General features: G+C 37.6%; 1 protein-coding gene across 1 annotated transcript in view; it reads right to left on the minus strand.

Moving 5' to 3' along the window:
• Positions 1 to 17,980, minus strand: part of CSMD1 (CUB and Sushi multiple domains 1) — a 966,006-nt gene that overhangs the window by 649,495 nt on the left and 298,531 nt on the right. The window contains exon 3 of the mRNA XM_065730794.1: positions 30 to 142. Coding sequence (XP_065586866.1) covers positions 30 to 142 — 113 coding nt within the window. The remainder of the gene's footprint in view (positions 1 to 29; positions 143 to 17,980) is intronic.

Here is a 17,980-nt window from a genome sequence, read left to right on the forward strand (position 1 = left end):
TACAGACCAGATAAGAAAATAATTTTTACCTTCATAGATAGCTTTGAAACCTTGAGCACTGACAGCAAAGTCCGTGGTGAAGCAGAGGGTGAGGATAGAACCTGTGCTCACAATAGATGATGGAAGCTGAAATCCAGATAACCTGTGTAATAAAAGAGGCACAAAAAATTAAAACCTTAAGAAGAAATAAATAAAACTCTCATCAATAGACGCACGGATAATTAATAATTCCAGCCTAGGTTTTTTTCAGATTATCTTCAAATCTCACACTTGCAATTATCCAAGACAGAAAGACATATCTGAATTACACCAGTTAGCTACTGCCTTTTCTTTCCAATTTTGTGCTTTGGAAAACAAAGAGTGACTTGGATGAGTCAAAGATCAAAATGAGTGAGAAGAAATTTAATAACTACAGATGAAAGCAATTAGTCAAATAAACATAAGTCAGGAAAGCTTTCTGCAAGTTATTTCTTTTTAAACATTGTCTCCCATGCATTAATTAACAGTGCGCTCTAATCTTTTCCCCTTCTGTGTACTTGTCAACCTATTATTTCTGTTCCTTTCTACCTCATTTGCTCCAGTTCTGGACCTAACCAAAACAGCTTTTTCCTCAAATCCAAAACTGCAGAACTACCATGAAGCTTGCAACATCTCATGTTCAAGATTTTGTATATTCTGTCACCTTCACTATCTATCCAGATGTTACAGTTTTTAAAGAAACATTACTCTTGTTCTGTTCAATAAATCATAGCGGCGATCACTACAGCCCTACGTCTGTAGTGCACAGTTATGACAGTTCATTATTAATTTAGGATATGTATTTTCTGATCTTACACACGTTTTCTCCTTTAAGAAGGGTTTAAAAGTGCTGTTTTAGGAAACTGCTATCTATTGTGGGGGAAGGAGGAAAAATCAAGTTGAAACACAGAAAGATATAACTTAATCTCAATGCTTCACAGCATGTAATCAAGGAGAAAAAAAGGAAAAATACATAAATGCAGAAGTACATGGCCTTAGCTACATCATTCCTGGTCAGTATTTGATCCACTTCACATGACTTCAGTTCATAAGGGCAACAAAACTGGTAAGGGGCCTGGCGCACAAGTCTTAAGACAAGTGGCTGAGAGAACAGGGATTGTTTAGCCTGGAGATCTTATCACTCTCTATAACTACCTGAAAGGAGGTTATGGCAAGGTAGGGGTCAGCTTCCTCTCCCGCCTAACTAGTAATAGATGGAATGGGCTCAAGTTGTGTCACGGGAGCTCAGATACAACCTTTTCTCCAAAAGAGCAGTTACATGCTGGAACAGGAAGGTCACCGTGTTCAAGAAATGTTTAGATGTTGTACTAAGGGACACTGTCTAGTGGTGAAACACTAGTGGGAAGATGGATGGCTCAAATGGATGATCTTGGAGGTCTTCAATCTTGGTGATTCTGTAAGTCTACATATATATATTTATATAGGCCTTTCTGGTTTTATTCTAATATGGTAATAAGCATCAGTCCTATAGTGCAGACTTTTTACAAGCTCATTAACTAAAATAGTCTCTGTAGCATCCCCTTAGAAATATCAGGTCATTTTTTCATCTAATTGACGTTAAATTTACATTAAAGGAAGATAAATACGTTCATTCACTCTTTAATCAGCACACCTAAACATTTTACAGGCCTAAGAATAGGAAGATAAGCGTTTAGATGAGGTGCTAAGGGATGTGATTTAGTAGTTCAGTGGGTAGGGATGGTGATAGGAGGATGGTTAAACTAGATGATCTTGTAGATCCTTTCCAACCTAATGTACCTATGAACCTATGTACGTAATGTATTTAAAGGAAATAATACATTGATTTACAATATGTCATCTCAACATATATAGTTACTGAAATCCTAAAAAAAAAAAAATTCCAGGACTATCTCAAATAGAAGAATTCTATGTTTCTATTGTTCATTAGATTACCGGGGTACCTCTGCAGTACACTTACTGTCCAGAGTATTTCTGAAAGCTTTTTGTCCCCATATTATACAAATAAATTAAGCAAGAAATGACAAGAAATTGAGAGAAAACAAGAACTAGAAAGCAGATTAAAATCTTGAGTGTTATTCATATACTTCAAAGTAGTTTCCAGAAGGAAATCGCTGTTAACCTAACAAGCTTTTTTCTCCCCTTACTAACATTTTTTGCTAGGTAATTATAGCTGATGAGTCATTACTTGTTTTACACATTCATTTTATCAGGCAGAAAAAAAAAAATCACACCTTCACATATTCCTTCACTCTGGAAATATACTTTAACAATTAAAGTCTAGTCCTTCACTGCAACCAGAGTGAGAGCAGGCAGGTTCAGGCAGATAGGCCTGTGCTAAGAAAGCCCCACTATTAAAACTGCCATTTGATAAAATTGCACTGCTTCATATTGAACACACAGCAATACTTAAAAATACTGCCATTTCCTTAACTTTTAGTAACATGAATCTGTACTAAGCACACACTAAAACACTTTTTAACCATAGATAGACTATAGTTGACGAGTCCATAAATAAGAAACGGAACCTATGATAGAAAACACAACGATACATTAGTACTGAAGTCAGACTTTAACTGACAAACAAGCATTTCTTTCTGCATTGCCATGTTGTAAATCTTGTCATTCTGATGTTTCTAGTAAGGTCTATATAGATACATATATATTCATACAGATCCATCAGACTCTGCTGTGAGTGTACATTCGGGGACTCCCCGGTACAAAACAGGCATTATCAAGTTGCAGCAAGGCTACCAGGGTGGTGAGGGGCACATAATACACACATAAAGAACAGATGAGGAAATGGTCATTGAGCCCTTAAAAGACAGCAGCCCTTCATCTGACTCAGGGAGCAGCACTAGGCTGTAGAAAGAGGAGGCTATGATCATTCCCTAACAGCTTCTCTCCTCTCATACTGGAGCTGGCTGTGCTACCCCCAACCATCCTCACAGAGCCCTGCAACAGTGGCTGCCAGCACCCTCACTCAATGCCTTTGCAGCTTTCTCTGCTCATGTCACCTCTTCAAGTGCGCTTCAACTTACGTATTTTAAAGCCAAATTTTTAATGTTACTCTTGTAATTTCAGTTATTACTAGCCTGAATCAGTTTAAACTGCCTGAACTTAGTCTGAATGGGAGCTAATGCAGTAATTTAAGAGACAAAGGTAACTAAAGCTTTACCAAGAGATCCTTCCCCAGTGGTGGTCAGCCCTTAAATGGGGTCTGGGAGAGGTGGAGCCAGGCTCCACCCCTTCTCATCACACAGTGCATTGCCTTCACCTGTGCTCCTGTGGCTGACTCAGTGCTCATCTCAGGTGATCAATCAGTGGTTCAGACCATGATACAATAGTTCCCATACAAAGATGTAACTATTCTTATACAAGTTTATACCTACACAAATGGCACCCACCAATAAAGTATAACCACAAAAATAAAAATAAAAATAAAAAGTAAAATGATTTTTGCAGTATTATTTCCCTAATCCTGTAGGAACTTCTATTTCCCTTGTCCACTGCTGTAATTTGCTATTCTGGAGCAAAGCTCAGTCAGAGCTAACAAAGTTTCTTTGTTGGCTTTTTTTTTTTTTTAATAACCTTCTTTAACAACACAACAGAAAAACAATAAAAGAAAGCTGTCCACAGTTGTTCCTACGGGTCATGCTCTTACTGGCCTCCCAGCTTCAGCTGCTGAAAGAAGCCAGAAGAGCACACTGTTAAAGCACACATATAGATTTTTCTCTTGTTTTCTTCATCATTATAAGATGCCATTCCTGAGGCCAACTCCTGTCTGTACTGGCTATCAGCACTGAGAAGAGTTACCATAGATGAAGGCTCTTAATAGTATGCATAGCCAAGAAACAAACCTGTTTCATCAAACCAGCCTGTAACTTGCCATATAAAAAAACCACAAAAGACTTATTTTAATAATTAACAGCCATTCTATTGCAAGCAAAAAATGAACTATCATGTCTTACATAAAAGCACAAGAAGCTACTATAAGACTAGTCCAAGTTCTATATTTACTAAATGATTTTCTATGACAAAAGAGAAGTCCTACTACTCCTCAACATTGTTCTTTAAATCACATCACAGAAAGAGGGAAGACATATAGAGCAAATTGCCTAAGGTCAAATTTTTCATCTAAAAGCATTAATTTGCTGTCTTTTCTCAAATATTATTTAACCTTGACTCATTCCTCTTAAAAAACACATAGGAAATGCTGCAGTTGATAGAGCTTCAGTTCAGTCCTCCATTAAAGAATTAACCTTTTTTTTTTTTTTTACACCTGCCCAATATAAAAACAATTAAAAAAATGCCCAGCAATACTGCTTTGTGTTGATGAATGTTAATCAGCCTTCTTCTCTAGAAAAAATAAAATAAAATAAAATCCATCTCCCTTACCCCTTTCCTTACTCCAGCAGTACCAAACCTTCTGTAGTATTTCCTGCAATTACAGACTCCTGCGTTGTCATCATCGTCAACTCCTCTCTCAGGTGCCAAGCCTACAGCAAAGTTCTTACACTGCTAATCTTCTAGTTCCCAATGTTCCACTCACACTTTCCATAAAAAAATTAATAACAGAACCCCCACAGACTTCTTCCAACAACTATCTCCCACAGCCCACCACACCACAGAACTCTCCCCACCTGTTCCCTCTATTTCTCATGTTAAAAATTAACACCAGGTGCTTCTCAGTCCTTCTAATTAGATTTGGTGCGGACCTCATTAGTGGGGCACTAGTCCAAGCTTGTATTAAGGTTCTTTTTTAACAACGTGCAGTATGTAAAAGGTATATGTCTCAGTACTCTAGCTCCTGAAATTTTATACTTACAGTCTCCATTCTGAACAGACAATAAATATTTCTAATTCAAGCCTCTCACATAAGTTCACATGCACTTTTTCTATGATTAAGTTGTTGAAACTTCCTGATGTCTCCAACGAGTTTGACTTGACTAGATCATAGAATCATAGAATCACAAGGTTGGAAACGACCTATAAGATCATCTAGTCCAACCATCTTCTCATTACTACTGCTACCACAGGCTACTAAACCATATCTCGTAGCTCCTCATCCAGACACCTCTTGAACACTTCCAGGTATGGTGACTCCATGACCTCCCTGGGCAGGCCATTCCAGTGCTTGACCACTCTCTGAGAGAAAAATATTTCCTCGTGTCCAACCTAAATCTCCTCTGATACAACTTGTGGCCATTTCCCTGGGTCCTGCCTGCTGCCTAGGAGAAGAGGTCGAATCCCTCTTCACCCCAACCTCCTTTCAGGAAGTTGTAGAGTGCGATGAGGTCTCCCCTGAGCCTCCTCTTATCCAGACTAAACCATCCCAGCTCCCTCAGCCACTCCTCATAAGACTTGTGCTCCAGAGCCCTCACCAGTTTCATTGCCCTTCTCTGGACATGCTCCAGAGCCTCAACATCTTTCCTGTAGTGAGGGGCCCAAAACTGAACACAATACTCATGGTGTGGCCTCAGCAGTGCTGAGTAGAGGAGGATGATCACCTTCCTGCTCCTGCTGGCCACACTATTTCTAATGCAGGCCAGGATGCCATTGGCCCTCTTGGCCACCTGGGCACACTGTCAGCTCATGTTCAGCCGAGCATCAACCAACACCCCCAGGTCTCTTTCTTTTTCACAATCATCTAGCCACTCATCCCCAAGCCTATAATGCTGCTTGGAGTTATTGCGGCCAAAGTGCAGGACCCAACACTTGGCCTTGTTTAACCTCATCCCATTCATCTCAGCCCAGCTATCCAAATTATCTAGATCCCTCTGTAGGGCCTCCCTACCCTCAGGCAGATCCACACCATCTCCCAGCTTGGTGTCACCTGCAAACTTACTGAGGGTGCTCTCAATCCTCTCATCTAGGTCATCAATGAATATATTAAACAAGATGGGCCACAATACCGACCCCTGGGGGACACCACTTGTAATGGGTCACTAGCTGGACTTAATTCCATTAACCACTTACCCATTGAGCATAGACCTCTAGCCAGTTCCTTATCCAAAGAAGTATATACCTGTCCAGACCACGGGCAGACAGTTTCCCCAGAAGAAGCCTGTGAGAGACCGTGTCAAAGGCTTTGCTGAAGTCTAGGTAGACTACATCTACCTTCCCTCATCCACCAGAATGGTCACTCACTCATAGAAGGAGACGAGGCTGGTCAAGCATGACCTGCCCTTCATGAACCCGTGCTGGGTGGGCCTGATCCCCTGGACATCACGCACGTGCCGTGCAATCTCACCCAAGATGATTTGCTCCATTACATTCCCCGGTATCGAGGTCAGGCTGACAGGCCTATAGTTCCCCAGATCCTCCTTAAGGCCCTTCTTGAAGATGGGTATCACATCAGCAAGCCTCCAATCCTCCAGGACATCTCCAGTTAACCAGGAGTACCGATAGATGGCCGAGAGGGGCTTGGAAATCATCCCCGCCAGCTCCCTTAGCACCCAAGAGTGTAGCCCATCCGGTCCCATGGACTTGTGACAGTCCAGATGGAGGAGAAGCTCTCTGACTGTCTCAACCTGGATCGCCTGGGGTATGTTCTGAGTAGGGTCCCAGACTTCCAGATCAGGGCATAAAATGGCCAGTGGATAACTGGTCTGGCTATTAAAGGCAGTTGTAAAGAAGGCATTGAGGACTTCAGACTTCTCCTTGTCCTCAGTGGCCACATTCCCTGCTGCATCAATTATAGGATGAGAAATATCCTTGGTTCTTCTTTTGCCATTGATATATTTATAAAAGGATTTTTTGTTGTCTTTTACTGCAGTGGCCAATCTGAGTTCAAGTTGGGCTTTTGCCTTCCTAAATTCCTCCCTGCATACCTTAGCTACTCCCTTGTAATCCTCCCAAGTAGCCTGCCCCTTCTTCCAGAGGACACAGACTCTTTTTTTCTCCCTGAGACTCAACAGTAGTTCCTGGCTCATCCACACCAGTCATCTTCCCCTACGGCTCGCCTTATGGTACTCAGGGACAGCCTGTTCTTGTACCTTTAAGATTTCCGTCTTGAGGAGCATCCAGGCTTCCTGGACCCCTTTATCGTAGATATTAATTGCAAGATCATACAACTACTATTTTAGTAGTAGGGGAAAGAAGGAAGCAACTGAAGTAAAAGGCTTGGCCAAGGAAGTCCCAGTAACCAAAACTCACAGCGTTTAGCTTGAATGTAGAAAGAAGCTACAGGCTTAACAATTTTGACAAACTTAAAGAAAAAAGGTGGCTTCTCTAGATAACTACTAAACTGTCACAGCAGCAGCACTTCCACCTACTGCAGAAAATCTCGCAAAGCCTGTGACTGCAGCTAGCAGATACCCGTATGGGAACAGAAAAGCACGACAGGAATTTTCCAGTGCCAAATCAACACAGTTCTCTGTGAGGGAACTGACAGGGTGTCAAGGGTGTGGTGAGACTCAAGGGTGTGACAGGGATGGTAGCTGCTGGTGACATCACAAATGTCCACCACAGTGTGGTCAGCGCTGGGGTCACATGGAAGTTCCAATATGGCTCTCATACTGAGAAGGGCTTGCACAATGGGAAGTCACATTACTTCCCCACAGTCCAAGTCTTCAATAAAGTGCAAAAAAAGGAAACAGTCACTGTACAAAAGAATCACTTTTTGGCTGAAATGGATATAGAACTGACAGCTACTTGTGGATATACAGTTAGAGAGCAGAACTGGAAGTTCTCTTCAGCTTGTAAAAACTGACAGATTTAATAGGCATTATAGGCCACAGGCAAGAGAAAGTAGGATCTTGAAGAAAGAATAAGAGTGTTTCCTATGAGGTGTACTGTACACACCTGGTTTGCTTGGAACGAGGCACTGATCAAACAATGTCACTTAATCACAATGTTAGTTACATATTAAAAACTATAGCCTCCTTATATGAATACTAATGTGTAGCTAGAGCTGAAAAAGGTATCTAAGCTTAGCCGTGTGTACTGTTAAAAGGGATTGCTTAAGATTGCCATAAACTGCAATCATGATCATTAAAGAATAGATGGTAAGAGAATATAATAGATCGTAACAGACTGCAATCATTTGTAACAGCTTCAAGAATAAAAGAGCTTCATGCTTGCATCAAGTGGGAGACCCTGTCTCTTTATTACCACTGCCATCAGCTACTGGCTAAGTAAACTGCTAGGCCAAGATATCAAGCCAGGCCTACACTGAAGCAGAACTACTCTCCACAGCATTTTGCTCTCTATTTCTGGATAATTTCTACTGATTTCACAAAAAATACAGCAAGAAAAACAGTTTCATATGTCTCGATACTAAATGACATTGAAAGAAAACATTATCTAATATTTGATAAAGTTGGAAAAAAATAAAGTAGTGCCATAAACTATTATTACTAGAGAAACAAAAACAGCATTTCCCCATATTAGAAAGAAATTACTTCAGTTGCTATAAAGCTAATGACTCCATGCTTGAGAAAATAACCTAACCTTTTACATAAGATCAGGTGTTCTGGGTTCACAATTATATGGGCAGACTGCTTTTCTGCCTCCCAGCTACAAACAGCTAAAAGTATTTTAATTTAACAGCAAACCTATTTCCCAATATATGGCCAAAATTTTTCCCATCTTGGATGACATTCTATGTAAAATACCCATTTGCATAATAGTACATGGATATTTAGACCAAAGACACCTTTGAAGTGTAGAGGCGTATGAACCCAAATACACCCAGTAGAAGTTATACATGTAAATACGAATGTGATTTTGTCCAATTAATTAATTAATAATTACGCTCCAAACAAATCCTGCTTTAGCAAATCATGTAAAAATCTTTTGTGGACTGAAATATTTCTTCTGGTCCACCACCTAGAGCCCTGTATGTTTTAGCTCACTAATAAAAGTCAGATGATGAAATAAAAGTACAGCAATAAGACCATTGTTAGTAGTAATTTACAGATGGGAGTTGGAACTAGATAATCTTTAAGACCCCTCTAACCCAAGCCATTTTAAGATTCTATTTCTTATTAAAAACAACAACAACAGGAATCCAGTCATCAAAAACCTAGATCTCAGTGTTCTATGCCACCCACCCATCCATGGTCAAACAATTTAAGATATAATCTTTGAAACGGTTTGCATTACTAAGTTTAAGCTTACATTACTATGACTTTTGTCTGATTACTGTCACATATGTATGTCACTTTCAATGTTTCAGGAAGATATGCTGCATTAATCCACAACATTGTATACTGACCTATTATTTTATACAACTTCAGTATTGAAGCTAGTTGGTATTTCAGAGTTGAAAGGCTTTAGAGAGAGAGCTAAGTAAGATGAAACGACATCGCAGCAATCAATAGTTGATTCAACATCAGAATAAATGAAGATGCAATTTATCTGAAACTTTGCTTTACGAATCCACTCTAGATCACTCATAATACTGTACATTATATTCATGATGCCACTTCTGAGTGGTTTGGAAATGAAAAATGTAAAGAACTTTTTATAAGAAAGAAAAAATAAATAAAAAATCACCCCCAAAGCTCAAAACCACATCACAGGAACACAAATGCCTCTACACTAAATGGAATTTGGAAAGGAAAAATGTCTGTGAAGAGCACTCTTCTTCTTTTCACAGACCAGCCACTAATAACTGAAAAATCGCCCACATTTCCAGCTCCCTAGGTTTTACACGCTCACTTTTAATACAGTATCAGAGCACCTCCACAAAAATCAGTGAAACAAAGCCAGAGAAAATGGAAATGCAATGATAACAAGTGGTTTAGAAGCCACACAACCCAGAAAAATAGCCTAAGGGAGGAAATAAATCAATTTCTGAAGCTTTCGTTTAACATTTTTACAAATTGGATTACAGTAGTATTGCCAGCTTTAAAAAAAAAAACACACACAAAAAACAACTACAAAACAAAACAAATAACCCTATTTTAGCATTTTGGTGTCACCACTTTTAGCACAGGCCTTGCGGCAAAAGAAAATATGCTAGCAAATATTTGAATAGATTACATTTTATTACAAATAACATATTTTCCCTTTGCAGAATGAAGGAGTTATCTAAAAATAAATAAATAAATAAAAACACTGCCCAAACATGAATGCATTTAACAATCAGTTTAGATAGTACTCACTGTCTCAGTGTTTCTTGTATAAATTAAACAGAAGATTTATGCGTAAAAATTTATTCCCAGAATGTACACAGGTTCAAATGTGCTCTATGAGACACAGTAAAATTCCGAATACTTAAACGTAATGGATTTGCAAATTTTCATTATCTTTTTTGCACAAGTTAACTGTTCAGATCCATTCAAAAGATATAATAATGTACTTATTGTAGAATCATAGGATATAATGATCTGGAAGGAACTCCATGGATCATCAAGTCCGGCTCCTGGCCTCACACAGGAACATCCAAAATTCAATCCTTGTGTCTGACAGCACTGACCAAACACTCCTTGAACTCTGGCAGCTTGGGACTTAAACCACTGCCCTGTGCAGACTGTTCCATGCCCACCACCCTCCGCTTTAAGAACCTCTTCCTGATATCCAACCTGATTAATCCCATACACAGCTCTATGCCATTCCCTCAGGTCCTGTTGCTGTCATCAGAGATAACAGATCAGCACCTCCCCTCGACTCCCCAAATTATTGAAGCCGTTTCTACATGACATTTTTTTCCGCATGTTGCTGATCCAAATTTTTAAAAAAGAGAAATCAAAAGTGAGACAAAATTAAAAACAACATAAATAAATTATTATTTTTTATATCTCTCTCTTTTTAAAACAAAATTTCAAGCTGACTTCTATGTCACAGTGATGTTAGACAGGGACTGACTATCTTTAGCACATCAACCAGATCCAGAATATTAAAAATTGTATGTCTTAACTTTTGTCATGGTTTTATGATTTTTGGTACTGGTATTCCACATCACAACATCATGTAGTGCATTTAGAGTTAAAGAGTTAATGCTCCAGCTCCGTGGATCATCGATAGTTCCAGGTATACCTGTCTCAAAAGAGAAGAAGAACTCCATTCCCCAGAGGACTTTGCAATGGCTTTGTGTTTTTACATGTTTACACTCAAAGGGAAAGATAAAAACTGTCTGCGGTCACGGGACTCTCTCTCTTTCTTTTGGGATTGACCCAGCAGTGGGTTCTCGCTGCCGTCCGCCTTCAGCGTTAGCGTAAGGCCTTCAGTTTATCGGACACTCTCTCTTGCTCATTTTATTTTCTTTATTAGCCTTAGTTCCAATTATATTGTATTATATTGTGTTATTTTGCTTTCAGATATCTTATTTAGTAAATTAGCTTTCTTTCTCAGATTGTTGCTGCTGTTTCGTTCCTAGGCCCATCTCCCTTTTCCCTTTTCCCTTTTCCCTTTTCCCCCTTCCCCTTTCCTGGGGCGTGGGTCCGTGGGTCCCCCACACCAATTGTCACAGAACCGGGCCGAACCTGCCCGTAAACTGTTGACAACTTTCCATATCTTTTGAAGACAAATGCTTTGCAAATTGTAAAGAGAATTAGGGCATAACATATTCAGTAGTTCAGATCAATAGGAAGTTCAAATAATAATCTATTGTCTTGTTTTAAACAACTCATTTTTGCAAACGAGACACGTCTCCAGGATTGGTTGGAATTGGACATGAAGTGTTTATCAGAGCTGAATGAAAAAAGTCTGTACTCCAGAAAGCACCACCAATGAAGTAATTCCAAAACCAAAAGCTTTTGGAACAATCAAATGAGACCTTTCTTTCACCTTCTCTGTCTTTCCAAACTACTTACATTTTCAGCTTAAAGAATCTTCTCCAAGCATTACTGTATGTTATATGTACTGTAAATGTGCCCCCAGGACTCCTTTCACTCAGTAAAAAGTGTATCCTGTTTCAGAACCGAGGAAAGGATTTTCTTTCACTATCACCTCATTATGACTTTCTTTTCTTCTGAAATTAATTGTTCTGACAGCTCTATTTTAAAGGGGTCAGGCTTTGACAGTTTTAGACTGCACAAAGCTCACTATAGTAACTTTCTCCTCCTATGTTTTACTCCCAAGAGTGCTATGACATTCTTTTTTTCTAAGCAAGCCTTTGAAGAGTATTATTTCTACTCATCATACTAGAATTTTAGTGCAGTGTACATCACTTAATACTCGAACAGTTCCTGTCAAAATTGCTGCCTGGCTTGTTTGTCCTTTATAAGAAAGAATTCTAGTGGGAATTTCTGTGGGTCATAAATTTCATTTTAACTAAATTTAACTTTCTAAAGAAAGTCTTGTGCTGATAACTAGTTTTGATAGTTTCAAATGGCACTTACAAGAAGTGGCTGCTGCTACTAGTGCAAAATAATGGCCAATTCTCAAAATGTCTGTACTTATGTGAGCGCTAAGGGATAACTTTTTTTATTGTGTCAGATATCATAAGCTCATATTTTCTTACCGTATACCACTTGCATTATTCAAAACCTTCCAGAAGGTAAGTAGTTGTTTGAGTAGTTCAGCGCTTCAGTTCAAATATCTTTGTAGAGTATGAATACACTATAAAAGAAATGGGGGTAGCACTGCACATATAAGAGAATCTGACATGGGCAGTCAAGACAGAGACATGCTAGTGACTAGTGTTTCACCACTGAATTCAATTCCAGTGCAGGCAGGGTGGACTAAAGGGCAAAAGAGCGGTGCTGTTTCTTTTTCATCCTCTAATAAGGATGACATACTTCAGCATAGATCCAGAATCCTTACGGAAGCTGTATGCTTGATATGTACCTCTGGGAAACTGGTACTGGTTGTTAGTATGTCCTGAAGATTTTCATTTTATATCTGTGCTGATATTATGACCAGTGATACCAATATTTAGCTATCACATTTTCAATGTCTTTATTTTGCTACACTAGCTAGCAGTTCAATAGCCATTAAATTTCTTTGGCAGAGCAGTTAATGAATCTCAGAGTACACTGGCTTAATTACAAGCTTTACAGGTTCTGTAGTTTCCTTAATTTTTAGAGCAAAAATCATTGAAATTAAAAATCAGGTTGCCATTATTTTTCAGAAAAATCCTTGCCTCCTGCAATAACCTGTTCCAGTATATGGTGTAGTTTACTGTACTGAATTCTCACAGCGATCAAGGTAAATTTGCTATTATCCACACTGATTTTAATGATTATACTCAAATTGTTCTTTTTATGGTGACATCTTGTCATTGTACCTTCTGATCAATAGCTCCTCAATATATCAATATATTCAGAAGTTATGAATCAGAACAATCGCTTACAAAATTTAAAAGTTAATAACTTTTGGTAGCTTCAACCTGAAATATCACCACCTGAAAGTAAGTTTTGAAATATGTCTTACTGGGAGATATTTCATCTCTTTCTTTCTGATCATTTTCTGTCCTTATATGTTAAGTCACCTCAGCAGAGGTTTGCCCTCGGATGCATAATTTGATGGTTGAGCTCCTCCTATCAGAAAATTCTATCTTGTCCTCCTGTCCTTTAATCCCTACATATATAATATATCATTTCAGGGCTCATGATCATCACTGACATTATCTATAGTAATATCATTTTTAGTTTGGAACAAATTGTTTCTCATGGATGACTTGCCCTAACAACTGTGTTTAGGTGAGTCATATTTTGATAGTTTAAAATGTTCTTGTTCAAAGTATTTCTTCTAAGGAAAGGATGCATGCAAAATCTTTGTTGCTTACATTTCTAACCTCTGCAAATTTTCTTTTTAAATTGCATTATAATATTTATACATTAATCCCAAGCAATGGTCATTGCCTAGTTGGATGAAGCGATATGGATATTGGGCAAATTCTGCCTATAACTTGTATAAAATTTCTGCAGGAAAATGGTGATACACTGCATTATCTGTCAGGCTATTATATTTTGTAATATTGTATTAATTTTGTAATATCCTACAGACAGTTTTGTGAGCGCTGCCCACAATTGCCCTTACCCTCCTCTGTCCAGATTATGCAAGATCCTGAATTTCTGAACACAGGTGATAGTTTTAGTTTCTATTAACTTTAACACAGTATTTTATATCACCAGCATCAGGTGATGCTGACAGGTGACCTGCTTGTTTCTGACACCCATTTTCATAGGCAGTCTGTCCATAAGTACCCACAAGATGAGGAGAGAGCAGAAAGTACTATTTGATTTTGAAGAAACCAAGGATGTCTGTTTGAAGTCAGTACTGAAGTAACTACTGTTTTAGGAGAAATTTCAGTTATGTGCTTTCCGTCAACTCAGAACTTGGCTCCTATTGCTAATTATTCTCATTATTTTGAATACAAGTTTAATTTAAAGTTAAATCCACAGCTTGGAATTTCTTTGCAGGGTGGTAAATTTTTTACTGCAACTGGCTCAGGTTTATGTAGAGCAATCAGTAAAGCTCTGCTCTTTCTCAGACTTTTCTGACTTGCTGAAGTTGTTATTTTAATGTAGAATAAGAGGTCTTTAGTGAAGCAGGTTCCAAGTCTCTGTTGACCATTGTGGCCAGAGAAGAGTTTTAAAACCACACCATTGTGCATGATTCTATATGTCTGTGGTCCAATCATGTTTTTGGCTACAGTATTACTTAGCCAATCCTCTGAGAAGATGTTAATATGGGGATTAACTATCTCCCCAGGTTGGGAGAAGGGACAGAGAAGGGAAAGGGATAAAGAAGTATGAAACAGCTAAAAAGCAATGACTGCTATTCACTGCTGTGAGTGACAGAACAAATACAAAAAACAAGAGAACCACTGAGATTAATAAAATAATAGGGTGGCCACCTATGGAATTGAGAAAGAAAAGCATCTCAAAGGAGATGGAGAAGAAAGAAGCCTTGGAAGCAATGGTATCTTTTATGGAACAGAAAAGTAGCCTTACTGACTTATGTAGCCTTAGTTAACACTAAAAGAATTTGACTAAACTGACAATATTTCTCCTACTGCTTCTCAACAAAGAAGTAATAATGGAAGTTGTTAGAGATTACTGAATAAATTGAATTAATGAAAATAATCAATTTTAAGTGACAGATTTTTAGATTTCTATTTTAGGTTCCAAATTCTGCAACTCAGGGAGTATACCATTCAGAAGCATTCAGTTTCTACTTGCATTCAGCATCTAAAATGTCGTATTTCTCTCCAGCAGCTATGAAAGAAACCCAGATAGATTAACATTCATGACTAAAATTCACCTTTTTGAAATAACACTCATTAAAAAAAATTAAAAAGCTACCTGGACTAATAGATGAGATGGGTGGGAAAGAGGCAACTGAGAAACTGAGAAAACTTTAAGAATGATGGCAATTCTCCCTACAAGTGAATTTGAATAAAAAGGCAGATGACAGTCAAGAAGGTGGAATACAAACCAAGTGTGAAAACTGCTGTTATTCCCCATGTCATTAATAAAAAACAGGGTCCTCGTTTCACGCTATGCTGGAAGTTCCAAATGCAAATTCATAATGACATGAAAATTAGAAGAAGAAAGGCATGGATATTTAAGGAAGTATTACTCTAAAAATGGGTTGAAAAGGAAAACAAAAAAAAACTGTCAAATCAAGAGGAATTCAGTCAAAAGATAGCTATTTCATTTTTTCTCTTTCATATTACTTCTTTGAGCTCCTTTCTTTTCATATTTTTAGATGTATACTTCCTTATGCTTTTTCATAAATTAAAAAAAAATGCCACTTTTTTTTTTTTTTTTTGGTGGATGCTGCTTTCTCCTGCCATCCTCCCTGCAATTCCTATTTCATACTAGAATGAAAAGCTTTCATTTCCCTCCTCTCTATATTCTTCTCTTAGCTTAGCTACCACTTAGGTCTGGTGTTCTTTTTAATTAAAATTCTCTCCTAGCAGATGCTAGTGCTTGCAATCTGTCATTCTTTAACCTTTATTTTTCTTAGAAGCCTGTGTTTGATCATGGCATGAGAGAGCTAGGTGGACTGAAAAACCTAATGAAGTTGTTTCTGCCTTATCTGCTAAAGATCTGTAATGCAGATTCATTGTTACCTGCTCCCAAACATAAAACTTAGCTTTCACTGATTTTTTGATCGAATGCTATTATCTAATATTGTGGAATAAGAGCTCTTTCATCTTTTAATTTTCATATATTTGGTAGTATTGAAAGCTTTTGTGTAGCCTGTGTCATTTTTTTCTGGGATGTATCATTTAAAGATGTATCACCACCTGTCCCTGTCAGAATTAAGCAACATTTACTTGTGCATCAGTATCTATTCTGTATGTACTATGTACTGTATGTTTTTGTTTCTGTTGTTGTTGTTTTAATGAATGCCACATCAAAATCAAGATCAAGTGATATGGGAATAGAAATCATCAGGGAACATTTAAGGAATAACTTTAGTGTATTTTTTATGACTCCATTTAATCTTTGCTTGCTTCATCTTGACTGGTAATAAACCACTTACAGCAGTACGTTCTGAATATGTGCAACTGTAGTATGTTTCTCTTGTTCTATGAAAGTGCTTAGATTTGAAAATAAAATAAATTAAAAAAAAAAAGTTCTGTTTTAGTTCTTGATAATAACATGAGTTCGTGAGAAGCCATTTTTTGATTGGGGGCTTTGAGTCTTTGAGGAATAGTGAAGAAAAACATGGATATGCTTAACTCCCCTACATCTCATGAGGTGATGCCTGGAAAATGGTAGCAACTGCAGTAGTACTGTCATTATTTTAAGGAGAAAATCATCCTGAATTTGTGAACTCTCTCCTTTTAAAAGCTCTACCAATTTATGTGCTTATAAAATGTTGATAAAATGGTACATTTTCCATCGAAAAAGACCTCTCAGTGGAAGACTTCTGAGTAATGATATCCTTCATCTAGAACACAAATTCAGTCATAAATGAACAGAAGAATGCATATAATTCTACAAGTCATCTGAGATTTACATTAAGTGATTGAAAGATAAGAAATTTAATCCACAGAAAATATTGAACAGAAAAATCAGAAGTGAGAAGCTATGAATTTACTATGAACTGCATTATATTAAGCGGAAGTGTTAGGAGGGAGACCACTGGAAGTACATTCTAACCCTTGTTCTTGGATTAGTCTTATCAGAAATGTTCAATGCTAGCTTAAAAAAAAAAAAAGTAGGAACTTATTAGTAAGAAAAACTAGACAAAAGTACTGACAGGAAGAAGGATTAGAATTGTTCATAAAATCTAGGTAGAAAACTTGAAATTGTGAGGTAACATTGAGAACTGGAGATAAAAAAAGAATATACTGAAAAGTATATAGACATCTCTTAAGATCAGGGTAATCATTTTTCTTTCATTGAATCCATTGGAAGCTGACCTAATTTTAAAAAAGATAAAATTATCTGAAATGAATAGTATTTACAGAGACAAATTAAAAGGATTTTGGGGAAAAAAAACAGAACAGAACAAAAACAAACAGCAACAACAACAACAAATACAGAACATTAAGATGCTTCTTGGCAGGAAGATATCCCATGTTATGCAGAGGAGGTGGAAACTGGAGGAATGAAGGTAAGAGTATGACCTAGAGTAGTGGCTTACGATCTATATTGAGAAAAGGTTTTAATGAAGAAGAAGGATGTATTCTTCTTAGAGATGAAAGGGTGAGAAAAAACAATCTGGATTTATAAGAGGAAAAAATGAATACAGGAAAGAAATTCCTGAAAAACAATGAACTTGATCACTTTTCAGTGATGTATTACTATTCAAACAGAAATTATCCTTAGGAAAATAATAAGTCTTACTACCCAACATTATACTACTGAAGCTTTAAGCTACTGTTCATATAGTTAATTTCTCATCCCACAGGCTGCCAGAAGGAGCTTTTCCTGCTAGAATTATAGTGTTAGTGTTATATATGTTTCCTGCTAGAATTATAGTTTAGGGCCATTTCCTCAGTTCATCACTCCTGAACACCTCAACACCTGTTTTCCTGAGAGGTACTAATCTTCAATTTTAGGCTAATTATATTGGTATTGTAGAGCATTTGCATAGTAAACACATG

Source organism: Cyrtonyx montezumae, unplaced genomic scaffold, assembly GCF_038088225.1.
Source record: "Cyrtonyx montezumae isolate F1298 unplaced genomic scaffold, pur_monq_1.0 scaffold_13, whole genome shotgun sequence".
NCBI classification, from domain to species: Eukaryota; Metazoa; Chordata; class Aves; order Galliformes; family Odontophoridae; genus Cyrtonyx; species Cyrtonyx montezumae.